Below are 15,571 nucleotides of genomic sequence, written 5' to 3' on the forward strand. Positions count from 1 at the left end.
ATAAGGAAATCATTAAATAGAAATTAATTTTAGAAATAAAAAATAATTAGTTACTATAATGACTAAATTAGAGACTAAAAAAATTTATTAGTTTCTAATATTGATAAATAAATAGTTTCTAAATTGGTATCTAATTAGTTACAAAGGTTTTAACTACCAATTATTTAGTTTCTAATATTGATTATTTTTTGTATCTAAAATTGATTTTTATTTAATGATTTTCTAGTAATGTTTCATAGTATATAAGTGGTGCAAAACTCACCTAATAAGTTAGTTTCATAAGATCATATCAAGTTTTAAAAAGTCCACTTCTTAATAAATAAATATTATATATGTTGATTTTTTTAGGCCTAGCAGGAGTCACTAAGATGTGATGTTTAAGTTGACCACGAGAATGGAATGTATGCCTAAGCCCATAGATGACCCATTATACACAGTTACATAGGGATTTATTCGTATGTAATTCTACACATTGTTACATACAGATTTATCCGTATGTAAGTTTGTCCACTATTACATACGGATTTATCCGTATGTAAGTCTGCCCACTATTACATACGAATTTATCTGTATGTAATTTGCCCACTATTACGTACGAATTTATTCGTATGTAAGTCTACACACAATTACATACGGATAAATTCGTAAGTAATTTATTTTATATCTTTTCTGTTTTTAGTTATTATTATTTTTGTTTTTGTTTTTATAAATTGTTGTTATATTTATTTATTTTTACATTTTTTTTCTTCTCATTTTCAAGCATTAAGTGTAGTATTTACATTAGTTTTTTTTAGGATTTTGTATTTAGGACAAACACTTCAATATTATTTGTGTGTCTATTACTAATTAATATTGACTTTGATTTTTTTATAATTATGTCCTGTATTTTTTACTTGAAATTAACATGATTACATCATCAATAATAATAAAAATAAATATTAATTTTATGTTTATAGATTAAACTTTAATGTTGTTCTAGGGTTTATTTTTTTATTTTCTTCATTCTTATAAAAAAAATTAAACTAAACATTTTTAATTTATTAATTTTTATTTTTGTTTGTAAAAACTCATTTCTTTCTTCAATAATTATATTTCTAACTATTTTAAATATTAAAAATATTTTTTCACAACCAATACATTTGTTTTTTTTAGTGCATCTAAAATTAAAATTATCAATTCTTTTTAATTTATTCATTTTTTTTTACTTTTGAAACGGTGTTAGATAGAAAAATAAAAATAAAAGGGTGCTAGATAGGAAAATAAAAATAAAAAGGTACTAGATAGGAAATAAAAATAAAAGTGTATTAGTTGAGAAAATAAAAGTGAAAGTAATGTTATTTGAGAAAATTTTATCGAACATTTCATTTGTTATTTACTTTTGTGTTAATTTCTCTAGGAAAATGATAATTTAATAATTATTGAAGTTGTATATAATTTTTTGATGTGATAGGTTTAAAAATAAATATATTATATAAAAAATAAAATTTGTAATTAAATGATGTAAAAAAATATTAAAATAATAATATTAAGAGTTATAAAGTTGTATAAAAATTTAGATTCTCAATACATCATTATCCATTTCTCTATTTACTTTTGTACTCATGATCGGAGAATGACATATGATACTTTAACATCTATCATGCTACCATCTTATAATCATTTTTATTAATATTTTATTCAATAATTTAATTTAATATTTTATTAATATATGGAGGTATTAAATAAAAACAACAGAAAATGTGAGTTGTTAAAATACAGTTTTACTAGATCAATATATACCTTCATTTCTCATATAACCAAACTACAATTACACTTTTATACAACCAAATTACAATTATTTTGTTTATTTTATTCTCAAATACTTTAATTTGTATTTGAATTAAATATTTTATTATTACAAGGTGATTGTAAAATAATAAAGGTAGTAGTTGTTGAAGTAATATTTTGTTTAGTTTCCATCTCTGCTCACAATAATACTAAACCAACCAACCACAGCGCTTTCATCACTGCCTGCACCAAACGGCAATGGCTTCACCATTCCTCTTCCTTCTATTGCTTCACCTCTCTCTCCTCTCTCTCCTCTCTCACTCCACCAACCCTGACTTCCACCCTCTAATGTCCTTCAAAGCCTCTTCCGACCCTTCCGACACACTCTCCCAGTGGAACTCCACAACCTCAAACCCCTGCACCTGGTACGGTGTCTCTTGTCTTCGCAACCGTGTCTCTCGCCTTGTCCTCGAAGACCTTAACCTCACCGGCTCCATCCACCCCTTAACCTCCCTCACCCAACTTCGCATCCTCAGCCTAAAACGCAACCGTTTCAACGGCCCCGTCACCTCTCTCGCCAACCTCACCACCCTCCGCCTTCTCTTTCTCTCCCACAACAACTTCTCCGGCCACTTCCCCGCCGCCCTCACCTCCCTCTACCGCCTCGATCTCTCTCACAACAGCCTCTCCGGCGAAATTCCCGCCACGCTCAGCCGCTGGACCCACCTCCTCACCCTCCAGCTCGACTCCAACCGCCTCCAGGGCCGCATTCCCAGCAACATCAACCTCTCTCACCTCCATGACTTTAACGTCTCAAACAACCTCCTATCGGGTCAAATACCCGAATCGCTCTCGGCTTTCCCTGGATCCGCGTTCTCTAACAACCCCTCCCTCTGCGGAGCTCCCTTGCGAGAATGCAAAGCCAAAAGCAAAAACAAAAGCAAAAGCAAAGGAGAAGCAGTGATCCCGGCCCTGGCTTCCCCGTTGAAGCCAAGAAGCGACAGTGATTCCGGCAGGCCCCGGCGGCGGGAGAGGATAATGGGGGTGTTGGTCTTGATCGGTATTGTGGTGGGGGACGTGGTGGTCCTGGGTCTGGTGTCGCTGCTTCTGTACTGCTATTTCTGGAGGAACTACTCAGCTGCTGCAGAGTTGAGGAAGGAGGGAAAAGAGAGGAGGAGGAGTTGGAAGATGGTGGATGATGGAATGGTGTTTTTGGAAGGGGTGAGGAGGTTTGAGTTGGAGGAGCTGCTGCGTGCGTCGGCGGAGATGTTGGGGAAGGGTGCGTTTGGGAGTGCCTACAAAGCGGTGCTTGATGACGGAACCGTGGTGGCGGTGAAGAGGCTGAAGGAGGTTAGCGTCGGAGGGAAGAGAGAGTTCCAGCAACGAATGGAAGTGCTCGGAAGGTTGAGACACTGTAACGTCGTTAGTTTGAGAGCTTACTGTTTCACCAAAGATGACAAGTTTCTCGTCTCTGATTACATGTGCAACGCTAGCTTCTCTTTCCTTCTCCACGGTAACTAATGTCTTTTCTTTTTCACTCTTACTATTATTATTATTAAACGTTCATTCATTCCAATTCTTAAATCTACTTCAAATCTAGGGTTTTTTATCATGGGTTATTTTTTTTTTCTTTTTACCTAAATAGAATCTGTTTAAAAAATATATATAAATTTAAGCGAGTCTTTTCTATTCCACCATTTCATAATGCACAAATCGTTCTAATTTAACACAACTTTATCATATCTTACTAAAGTCGTACCAACTTAGCGTGACACGACTTCTATCAACTGCTAACCCTTTTCTCTACTATCTTATTTTTTTACTCTTTAACCTAATTTCCAGTGTTTAATCCAAAGAAAGACTACACGTGAAGAAATAGTATAAGAGTAAAATGTGACCACCAAAGTGCAAATTATTCATCCATGATGGTGTAATGAGTAAGACAGCATGCATGTAGGGTACCCTAATCAAACTAGTTATATTTTTTGTTTTTAGGGTAGGGTCCCACATTGATCATGTTGGACCATGTTGGTCATGCATCTTTGTTTGCATCAAAAGATCACCATGTCCTTCTTTCTTCCTTCCATTCCATCCACAGTTCTGTGTTAGATTCTTTTCTTATAAAAGTAGGAAAAAGAACAGAGAATAGTTCATCTATTTTCTTCTTTGCTTTTTGTTCTTTTCCAAAACAACCTTTTGCTTTCATCTTTGCCCACTCAACGCAGAGAATGACACTGAAAAAAGCAAAGGAGGCCAATTATAACCATTTGAACCCTTTTACAAAAGTGACATAACCTTGCTTTATAGCATCTTAATATTAAATGGGAAAAGTCACATATAATATAAAATTAAGATACTTAATGGCATTTTCTTCTATTACATTTAGATTATGTATAATATTTTTATTGTTTAAATTTTTAAGTTTTAACTTTTAATTCATCTTCTTTCATCTAAAACTTATAAATACCTATTCATTTGAGAAAATAAAATTACAGTTAAAATTTCATAAAATTTGAAGACTGGACAGTAGATAATATGATAGATAGCCAAGACAATGGTCAGATTTAAATAAATATACTGTTAAAAATAACCCCTCCCAAACTTCTTATTCTATTTTATTAATTGAAATGTACTAAATCTATTAATTTTTTTTACTAAATATTAAAATACTACAGACACACAAATAACTAAATAAAAAGAAAAATTCAAGTAAAAATTTATTTATTTTTCAAGAATTAAACTAATGTTTGAAAATATGATTCCATACTCTTTTTTAAGCAAATTACATTACTATTTTGTTTTACATTTTCTCGATTTTTTTCTGATGTTTTATTCTTCTAACTTGACACTAATCCTCGTTAAAATTTGAGAGACTACACTCTCATTTTTCACCTTTATACTATTTTTTATTTGTTTAAATATACTTGTCTATTTATCTGTTTAAAATAAATTGCTGTGAATTTTAAAAAAAAATATATATAAAACTTTAAGAAAAGACAGGAAGAATTAGTGTAAGTTTGTATTTTTTAGTGATGTACAAGAGTGAATTTTGATTTTAATTTCTATAAGAAAATATTTAATTTTGTTCTTTATTATAATGATTATTTTTATTATTAATATTATATAACACTAATTAATTCGTTATACACTAACTAAATAAAATATTAAATCAGAACTCAAATGAATACAGGTGAACTTAAACAATCTTGAAGCTTGTAATGCTTGTGAAATAGGAGTTAGGTAGGGAGAATTTTATTACTTGTATAAAATTTAGTATACTCCTAAAGTATCCTTTTCAATTTATTTATTTTTTTGTTAAAAGAAAAATTATGAAGTTGAAATGTAATGTTAATAATGCATTGTTCCAGAAAAAAAATCAGAAAATAAGATTTTACAGATTTAAATAAAAATTGGCATCGTTTATAATAATTAAAAAAATTATGAAATTATTTAGTTTTTTAATGAGAGAAAAAGTTATAGAAGGAAAATCATAAATATTACGTGGGGGTGGTAATAAGGAAATGAGTGTGGTACGACAGGTAATCGAGGCCCAGGAAGGACCCCACTGGAGTGGACAATGAGGTTGAAGATTGCAGCTGGAGCGGCACGTGGCGTGGCATTCATTCACAAACATAAACTCACCCACGGTAACATCAAAGCCACCAATGTTCTTATTGACGTGGCGGGCAATCCGCGAGTCGCGGATTTCGGTCTCTCCATCTTCGCCACCGCCTCCACTTTCAGATCCAACGGCTACCTCGCGCCAGAGGTATCGGACGGTCGCAAGCAGACCCAGATGTCTGACGTGTACTCCTTTGGCGTGCTATTGATAGAGATGCTGACGGGGAAGTGCCCTTCCGCCGTGGGCGGCGGACACGAGGCGGCGGTGGACCTTCCCAGGTGGGTCCGGTCGGTGGTGAGGGAGGAGTGGACGGCGGAGGTGTTCGATCTAGAATTGATGAGCTATAAGGACAATGAGGAGGAGATGGTGGCGCTGCTGCAGATAGCTATAGCGTGCACTGCGACCGAACCTCATCAACGGCCCACGATGAGCCACGTGGTGAAGATGATCGAGGAGTTGCGTGGGGTCCAGATGTCGCCGTGTGATGAAGGGTTGGACTCGCTCTCTGAGTCACTCTCCGTGCCTGAAGCAAGGGCTACTCAATGAGCTATGGTGTCTGTAAATTAAAACATCATTGATTATTTTTATGAATTTTTTCTAAAACTATTATTATTATTATTATTATTATTATATTTGGGTATTATTTTGTTTTTAAAAATGTCTGAAACTTTTATTTTTATTCCGTCTGATTCAATGTAAGCTAAGTTTTATGTCAGGGAATCAATACTAAATTAATGATGTGGATGCTATGAATAGTTTTAAATAATTTCTCAAAAGTTCTCTTTATTAATTTTATTATTTTTCAGAGTTAATATTATGGTTTAAATTAAATTTTTCTCTTATACTCTTTATATATGTGAAATTTAAATTCTTATAAAAAAAATTATTAAATAAAAACTAATTTTAGATATTAAAATAATTAATTAATATTTAACTATATAAATTAAAATAAATTATTAAATCTAAAGTAGGTTCTTGAAATCGATTGTTGATCCAATTTTTTTATAACTTTTTTTTTTCTTTCTTAAAAAGTGATGGTTCATATGTAGCTAGTCTTGTTAAACCCTCCACTATGTGAAAACCAGTCCTCAGGATTCCATTTCTGGATCAATGGAACTTAAACAATTTCTTTATAACTTCTTTTCATATATATTTGATAGTAAAGTCTTTATATTTAAGACTTTATATTTAAGAGAATAGTCACAAAGTTTAAAATACAAAAAAATTGATAGGAAAAACTTTAGATATTCATAATTTTGATTGAAATTCAAATCTAAGACATAATAAAGATAAAATTTAACAAGGAGTAAAATCTATTGTCAATACTGGGAGATTACTATCTCCAAAACTCCTCCATTTATCATAAATTGTTTATTTTTACTATTTTTGCAGTATTTTTCTAGATTTTTAGACATTTACTTTACATATTTACACTTCTCAAGAAATTCATAAATTGTTTGTGGTGTTTTCTTATATCAAATAGATATTTATCAAGCATTTACATCTTAGATATTTTATACTTTATTATTAAAAAAAATATCATATTTTGTGATTCTATCATTTTGCATATGATTGTCATTTGTTTGATGTATGCAAAAGAAGGTAATCGTAATTGGTATTTTTGTTGTATTTTAGATTTTGTTTTAAGCCAAAATGAATTAAATTTTAAAAAATGATACCTAGTTATAACTTATATTTTTATTCCTTCAACTCGTTTATTTTTTAAACGACACATCTCAATTTAAAAGAAACACAAGCAATAACAAAAATGTAAATAACAAAAAAAAAACGTTTTATATATTATACACTTAATGTTAAACAAAAACATTGAATATACCCACAGTAAAATTCAATCATGCATTACATCAAAGACATAAAATTTATTTAAGTCTTAAAAAATATATCAATGGTAAAAAATGGTTAAAAGTTGAAAAATAAAAGTACCTTAATTTCTGTTTGGTTCCGGAAATTATGGCGACCAACGTTGTTGTCCTCGAGAATGAGTCTGTAAGACAAAAACACTTGCAAGATAAGATAAAAGAAACGTATTTGCATATTATTTTTGAAGTAAATTTGCTTTTGCACCTTTTTGCATATTATTTTTGAAGTAAATTTGCTTTTGCACCTTTTTTTTTTTTAGGTGTCTCAATATTAAATACTAAAATAAACATCATAAAGGAATTCATCCTAACAACACCCCAACAAAAAATACATATTTTGTTAAAGTGTCTATTATACATATCACATAGTGTCTTTCTATTACATTTAGCCAGACTCAGAGTTTATTAAACCAGTTTACTCTCCTTTTAGGTTAATCATTGATACAAAATACAAATATATATTTGAGTCAATATTATCTATACTTTCCTTCCATATATGTGTCTCATGTTTTCCTCCCTGCAAACCATATATTTAATTGGTTCCTTCACTGTATATCACTCCTGCTCCAGTTAAACGAATAACCATTATACATAAACATTACTTAAAAAAATTGCAGCCTACCTGAAATAATATCTCATAACCTCACAGAGTCCTTTTGTGATCTATTTCACATTCCCTTTCTCCTCTATTTATTGAGTAATCTCAAGTATTCCTTAGGGTCCATACATCATTTAGAGTAGAGTATGTAATAGCAATTGAGTATAAACGTAACGTGTAACATGTTTAAGGTTTAGGTTCTAAAGAACTTAAATTAAAGAACTTAAAAAAACTTCTTAATTTGAATAGAGTTGATTTATATATACATGACCCGTGTGGCAAACCTCATGAGCCTGGTCAAGGAAGAGGGCAAGAATTTCCTTGCAAAGAGAAAACAAGCATTTGTGTGGTTTCCAAACTTTCCATAATACTCACATTTCTGGTTCCTCAAATTCTCCAAGAACTCCACAGTAATCTCTGGTCTCACGTATTCCGTCGGGTGGCGACCACCCTTTGACCAATCAACCCAAGTCAAACTCCTGTTCGAGTTCTTCTCCCAGAATCTGATGCTAACAAACGTTGGCAAGTAATGTTCATCAGCATAGCATGATCCTTTGCACAGCACCTGAAAAACTGGGAAGTAGGTTCTGTCTGAGACCACTTCCACTGCAAGCTCTCTGTCCATTTCAAACCACTGAGAGCCTTTTCTCCATTGTTGGAGGGTGATGACAGGGGACATGTGGATGCTGTAACGTCCACGCCCAGCTGCACTGTCTGCATCGTAAGCCATCACGTGGCTCTGGGTGGAGTTCATCAGGTATGAGTAGATTGTTGAGAAGTTGAAGAGAGGAATGCATGACTCTGACATCAGAACAAAGCGTTCGTTTGAGAAATCCAGAAGCGCATTCGCCAGAAGCCTACGCTCTGCTTCGATCATGCTGAACTTCCCCCATTCCACTTCCTGCATTGGATGATATGTTAGATCAAGCTGCTAACACTTTTCATCCTTCATTTCAAATCACTTTCTTTTTCAAAAGGGTAATGTGTGATTTTAATCTTTCAAATTTCATACTTTTTCACCATGATCAAAAAGTATGATTCTAGTTTATGTAGGTGGAACTCTGATTTTACTAATGTATTCATTTATTTTCTTAAATAATATCAATGTAAGGTTTCATTCTCATATGTATGTAATAAAGTTATGGTATTCGAATAAGTGAAAACCTAATCTTACTAGTAATTTATTAAACTTCTACTAATTAGTTTAGCATTTAGTTTTATCAAACACTACACTAGTATATGTACAATGCCTACAAGAAATACTTATCTTATATCTCTAAAATTTATAAGAAACAAATACTATTGAATACATAAATTATATTATAATTTTAAATTTAATAAATAAAGATAAAAAATATTTCTTAAATTTATGATTAGCAATTTATATTGTGATATCCATAATTTTAAGTTTTCTTTTTCTTTTACAATCCTTCTCTATCAAAGAGTCAACATTCCTCATTTTTTTTTCTCTTAGTTTATCTCCAACTCATTCTCATCTTATACATAATGGTGACAAATAGATCACTTTGGTCCGTTTTACCTCGACTCACTACTGACCTCGACAAATAGAATATTTGCACCATCATAGAATGGATTGACACGTTGATGGGTTGACATGTCATTTTTCAATTTTTTTTCTTAAAAAAAATCTCTTTCTTTTTTGTATTTTCCTTTTATTTTAAACCTATTTATTTGGTTAACGTTATAGTAATTGATATTAATTTTTAAAAAATAAAAAAGTAAAAAATAACAATAAAATTGAACCAAACTTTAATATTTTTATCATGTTCAATGACTAATAAAAAAAATAAAAAAAAAACTCCAATAAATCAAATAATATATATAAAAAAAATTAATATAAATAAAATTTATAAAATATTGACCACCATCCATTTTAATTCTAAAAACATCACCAATAAATCAATAAAGAAGGGTATACTACCAAGGTGACCACCTCTTATCTAACATGTTAGTGGGTTAGACGAACTTGACGAGTGTGTATATAATAGTTTCAAACGATTAATCCATTATTTAACCTAAATGAAGATGGACCGGAAGCTAACCGATCCATTCTGTTACTCCTGTTTATACATATAATACATATTTTTAAGTGTTGTGTTTGGTTGAAAAAGAAAAACAAATGGTTGTACACTCAAACATCCTTAATTCTAATGAATGGTCCCTTACTAGAGTTGCGCACACACGATGATGGATCCTCTACACCGTTATTACAGTGCAGGATTAAGAAGTAGCAGTGTGCAAAATCAGAAATAGGGTGATACAGGATTTATGAGCGTTTTCACTGGAAATGTAACGGTTATCTACTATCACTTAAATGCTCTATGCTGATGGAAATGGTGGCCTAGAGCTATTTAAATGCTCTACATGTGGTGATACCAAATGACAGTTCAATTATTTTATTTTTATTTCTGTTTTTAGCAACTCTCTCCTTTATTTCTTCATTTATCTTTCTGGAATCTTTTTTTATTGTCATAAAATACATACTCAAATGGTTCATTTTACAACTTTTATTCTCTCATGTTTGTTATATATTATTTCCCCGATTGCAAGCCAAAATTACAGGAACATTCGAGCAACTATAATCATGCTTCAGATGTTGTGGCAGTGGCATTACTGTTAAAGCTTGAGGTGGCCTCAGAATATTATCAAGCATTAGGGTTGTTAAATTTGATGTGTACATCAATTGTAGGGAGTATTATGAATGTTTGAAATTTTAGGAAAACTTTTCTTTCACACTCCAAACAGAAAACTACTTGACAGCTTCTTTTAATAATATAATAATATTTTAAATTAAAAATAAAATAAAAATAACAAAACTAATTATTGGATATCCTACCTACTAGAGATTAGAGTTTTCATAGTATATAAGTGGGTGCAAATCTCACCTCTAATTTTATGAGGTTGAGTTAAACTTAAAACTCATTTCTTAATAATATATTTCATTCAAAGGAAGGTACTTGTAAATGTAAATTAATAATTGAATAAAGAAAAACTAACCTCGCTGGGAATTCTCCTTCCATGAAACACTGAACTCTCTGGATCTGAATCATTGTAAAGAGGACTAGAATGCACATAAATAGAATAGTACCCTTCATGCCCTACGAAGAACTTTTCCCAAAAAAGAGATAAAGGCACAAAACCCCTTACCAAAAACATGAAGGCCACCTTAGGAACTCGATCAAAGGGGTATTCATGAATCTTAGGGGTCATTGAAGCTCTCCAAAATAGTTCTTCATCACTCATATCATGCACAACATTAGAAGGAAAAATAAACTCCTTCATACCATATTGCACAAAGTTAGAAGGTTGAATGAACTCTTCCATATCATGCTCCTCAACATTGGAAAGTTGATTAAACATTTCCACATCATGCTTAATATTGGAAGAGTGGATAAACACTTTTAACCCTTCTTTATCAAGGCTAGAATTACACACTTCTTGTTTTTCAATTGGAAATGGCATTGGTGATGATTCATTTTTGGTTGAAGAGTGTGAGAATTGAGTGGCCTGTAAACTATTACAACTTCTAAGAAAGAAACTAATGATGATTCCAATGGTCACACCGATAGCAAAAAGGAGGAGATTGGGAGGGAAACGAACAAGTTGCAAACGAAAATTCTTTGAAATAGAATTTAATGAGTTTTGGTTATTTGAGTTCTTCATTTTTTAAAACTTCCCTAGAGATTGAAGGTTGTTTTTGTGAAGAAAGGCTAAAAGGTAGAAAATGGCTATTCAAATTACCCTATAAAAATGATTATAGAAAAGACGTTTGGTATACATTGGTGTAAGACAAAGGTCGAATACTTCAAAGTCATGTTGTGAGAATAAAAATATTATAATCGTACTTTACTTTTAATCAAAATATGTAAATAGTCATAAACCAATAGAAACTCTTAAAGACATAAAAGATCACCAAAGGTAAAATTGGTCTAAAATATGAGATGGATAGTTGGAAATGTGAGTTGAAGAAAGAGACAGAAAGTTATGTAACATAATAGTTACTGATATAGAGAGATTAAGGTACTTTATCTACACCTTGTTTGGTTCCAATTTATGCAAGGGGAAACTAGGAGCTATCACATGGAGTGGTGACTTTGGAGACTATATATAAATCATAAGAACCCTCTCTCTCTCTCTCTCTCTTTTTCTTTTCTTTTCTTAACTTGTGCAGATAAAATCCCTTATTTGCTTGTGTCTTGGAGACCTGCAGAAGGGGATAAATTTTTTACTAAAATCAAATAGATAAATACCAACACACTTGTAATTGGAACATAGAAACAATGAAATGCATATTTTACCATCATTATCTTTTGTACCTTAATTTAATTATTATAGCCCTTATTATAAGGAACATGCTACATAATTGACAGGACTTCATTTTTCTTAATCATGACTTTGATTAGTTAGTTCATAGTATATTTTTTGAGAACCCAACACATTGCAGACTTTTCGACGATGTTAACATTGTTATTTCCAAAGCTAAAGAATTGAAAATGATGCTGATGTTCAGTTTTCAAGCTTTCCTCCTCCTATGTAAAGAATATGACCAAATGTGTAATACCATTTGTCTCACTTATTTAAGTGTAAAAGGTTCATAACAGGGCTCTGTGTGAGAACTTCACTATTGAAAATACAACAAACAAAGAGAGATGAAAGAAAAAAAATCACTGTGAGCATAGTTGCAAATATTTGTATTTCGCTTTCTTTGATCCTCATTCCTGCTATTTTACAATTGCATAAGCTTACTCAACATCCCGACACTAATTCAAAGCATCTCAATATTTACAATCAATAATCAAACATTTTGCATTGAGGACTCTCCAAAGAATAGTTATCATCTGCAAACTAAAGTAGAGCAATATCCATAAGTTTGTTTCGATAGACCTTCTACTATGCCGTTTCTTTCTTAACCTCCAAAGATTCTTTTGTCACCCTCATACATAACGTGAAAATACTTTTTTATCCTTCTTGTGTCATCCCCATAGAATGACTTTCAGATTATGTAATTAGGACACGAATTTGAAAAAAGACTTCCGGATTACATAATCCGAAAATTAATCATGCATCTGAAAAAAAGCTTACGGATTACATAATCCGAAAGTTAATCATGCATCTGAAAAAAAGCTTCCGGATTATGTAATCCGAAAGCTAATTACAAATTTAAAAAAAGACTTTTAGATTACATAATCTAAAATATTATAGAGGAGTATTTTTGGAAATACAAAAATTTATGAAGAAACGGTCCTTCTACTACCATCAAGAATAAGCATGGGGATATGGATCCCTACCTCACTCATTTGCCTATGATAATCTCTCTTATTGGGTTTAGGAGTCTCAATATGTTTTTTTCCTCAATATAGCTCTAAATCCGAGTTATATTTCACTACAAGAAAATCATTACATAGTAACTAAGTTTAGAGATAAAAAATAATTAGTTACTATATTAACTAAATTAGATACTATTTTAGAGATTAAATTTTTTTGATATATTAAGTAGTTCTATTATTAATAAAAATTTCTATAATGGTTTTTAAATTATCTAAATTGGTTTTTAAATTAGCTACCAAGGTTTTAACTACTAATATTTTAGATTACAAATTAGTCTCTAAAAATATAGACTAATTTAGAATATAAAATAGTAAGTAGCTAATGGTTAGATACCAATTTAGAAAAAAAAATTATAATTTTTTATTAATAACAAAAATTATTTTAGATACTAATTATTTTTTTAGTTTATAAAATAATCTCTAATTTAATTAAATAATAACTAATTATTTTGATTTCTAAAATTAGTTTCTATTTAATCATTTTCTTATAAAAATCAACTTATAAAACATATTGTAGTAAGTATTTCTCTAACTTTTGCATTTATGCTTCGAAATGGTATTCATGTAAATATGGTCTAAATCCTTGTGCTTCACACTATATTCTTCTTGCAACTTTAGAGTAACTAACTCATAATTCTAAAAAACAATTCAATTCTTTGTGCAGTCTCTTTCCCATTTTCATCCTTTAAGATTGTTCATTATTTATTTATTTTCACTATCTTCTAGGTTCCTAAACTTTTCTTTGTTTCATTTTTTAGAGATTGTTCTCCCTTTGTTGAATTTTTTGAATTTGTCCACTCTTTTGTTGTGTCTATTTGTTATAAGTAATAACTTTTGCTATAATTTCCTCCTCCATCACCAAAACTCGCCCAAATAACTTCCTATGTTGCATGTGTATAGTGCATTATCATCAATCTTTAATAACTTTATGTGGTACGCATATGTATAAAGGTCAAACATCACGATTCTATACAAGTTAAGATTGATGAGAGAAATTGACCTACTCACAATTCAGAGTTACCAGTGTTATTGTTTATGCTTAAGTTGGACACATCACTTGTATGGTTCTAGATTTAATGACTTAAGATATTTAGGTAGGTTAGTATGAAAATTCGGAATAGAATTCAAAAATTATAATCCTTGAAAAAACAATTCTGCAACACAAAAAATTTGTTTAAGAAAAAATCCTCTAAAAACATATTTTGGAAAAAAATATCCAAAATGTATTTTTATATGAACTGCTATTTTGTTTAAGGACATTTTCGTCGTTTTATATGAAATTAGACAATCAGATGCAATTATATGGTGTAGGAAGTAATTCCCTCCAATTTATTCATCAATAATTAAGGTTTAGAGTGTGACAAGACAAAATAAAAGTTTACTTATGATTTGTAACCAAACAAGTAAAAAAATATAACATCCTAATCTTGCATACTTTTATAATTATCACGTCACTGTGTTTTCTTCAGTTCACTTCTTTAAACATTTGTTTAAAAGCTATAACAAAATAATTGAAACTAAAGAACAAAAAATATTGATTGAAACAGAGAAATAAATAGAAATGCAACTATTGGTAATAAGGTATACCTAACTACAAATAGAAATGTAATGTAAATGTGATTACATTTTTTTCTTAGATAAAGTTATGCTCAGTATCTAACAATAGTAGTTATTGCAGATATATATTGATAAAAATAAAATGAAAACATGCTCATAATCTAGCAAAAAAAAAAAGAAGAAATAAACAATCTCATCTTGTTTTAGGGTATAGTTAGTGCAATAAGGTAACAATCCATTAAAATGAATAGAGAAAAGTTTCTTCAAATGAAAATGCTTCAATACTTTTCCTTACGTTAATTTGGATTCTCTTTGATACTTTCTCTCTAATTGCATGTGTAATTATCAAATAATTGTCCTAGAAATAGAAACACAAACCTGTTTTTTTGGGCTGAATTTCCACTAGTAGAGATTAACCACCAACTCCAACAACCTCCAAAATCACCATGGGTATGATCTCTTTGAAGATTTAGTTAAGAAATCTTTGAACAATCTCCATTTGACATGATCTGCATACACTTAAGGGCATTAGTCTTAAACTTTGTATTAAATATGGAACTTATGTAAATACTTCTTTTATTGAAAAAAATTATTAGTAGTCCAACTAAACATTTCTCAGCAACAAAACAGGTCACTTACCCTGTTAAGCTAAATAACCCAGAAAAAGACCTAATATCATAGTAACCCTAACCGTTGACTTGATAAATCCAACAAATATTCGTTAAGATAAATTTTAAATGGGTATGATACCATATTAAAAAGTAGACTATAAATCTAATTCAACCTCATAAAACCAACT

At 30.7% G+C, this 15,571-nt stretch overlaps 2 protein-coding genes across 2 annotated transcripts; one reads left to right on the forward strand and one right to left on the reverse strand.

The window, feature by feature from the left end:
• The first annotated feature begins 1,951 nt into the window (after positions 1 to 1,951).
• LOC137806269 (putative leucine-rich repeat receptor-like protein kinase At1g68400) lies at positions 1,952 to 6,165 on the forward strand. Its single transcript, XM_068606283.2, has 2 exons — positions 1,952 to 3,280; positions 5,307 to 6,165. The coding sequence occupies exons 1-2, from the start codon at positions 2,026 to 2,028 to the stop codon at positions 5,933 to 5,935; spliced, it is 1,884 nt and encodes a 627-aa protein (XP_068462384.2). The 5' UTR covers positions 1,952 to 2,025; the 3' UTR covers positions 5,936 to 6,165.
• A 1,883-nt stretch (positions 6,166 to 8,048) lies between these two features.
• LOC137806270 (glycosyltransferase BC10) lies at positions 8,049 to 15,276 on the reverse strand. The gene is made up of 3 exons (XM_068606284.2): positions 15,151 to 15,276; positions 10,886 to 12,092; positions 8,049 to 8,768 (listed from the first exon to the last, which is right to left on the reverse strand). The coding sequence occupies exons 2-3, from the start codon at positions 11,549 to 11,551 to the stop codon at positions 8,124 to 8,126; spliced, it is 1,311 nt and encodes a 436-aa protein (XP_068462385.2). The 5' UTR covers positions 11,552 to 12,092; positions 15,151 to 15,276; the 3' UTR covers positions 8,049 to 8,123.
• Between the last annotated feature and the right edge of the window lie 295 nt (positions 15,277 to 15,571).

Source organism: Phaseolus vulgaris, chromosome 3 (assembly GCF_051622355.1).
Source record: "Phaseolus vulgaris cultivar YP4 chromosome 3, ASM5162235v1, whole genome shotgun sequence".
NCBI classification, from domain to species: Eukaryota; Viridiplantae; Streptophyta; class Magnoliopsida; order Fabales; family Fabaceae; genus Phaseolus; species Phaseolus vulgaris.

Bases quoted from the DNA above. Each gene is read 5' to 3' on its own strand.
- LOC137806269 (XM_068606283.2), top strand. From the start codon at position 2,026: ATGGCTTCACCATTCCTCTTCCTTCTATTGCTTCACCTCTCTCTCCTC. The intron at 3,281-5,306 runs GTAACTAATGTC...GTGGTACGACAG, and splicing joins CTTCTCTTTCCTTCTCCACG to GTAATCGAGGCCCAGGAAGG.
- LOC137806270 (XM_068606284.2), bottom strand. From the start codon at position 11,551: ATGAAGAACTCAAATAACCAAAACTCATTAAATTCTATTTCAAAGAAT. The intron at 8,769-10,885 runs GTTAGTTTTTCT...CATCCAATGCAG, and splicing joins GAAGGAGAATTCCCAGCGAG to GAAGTGGAATGGGGGAAGTT.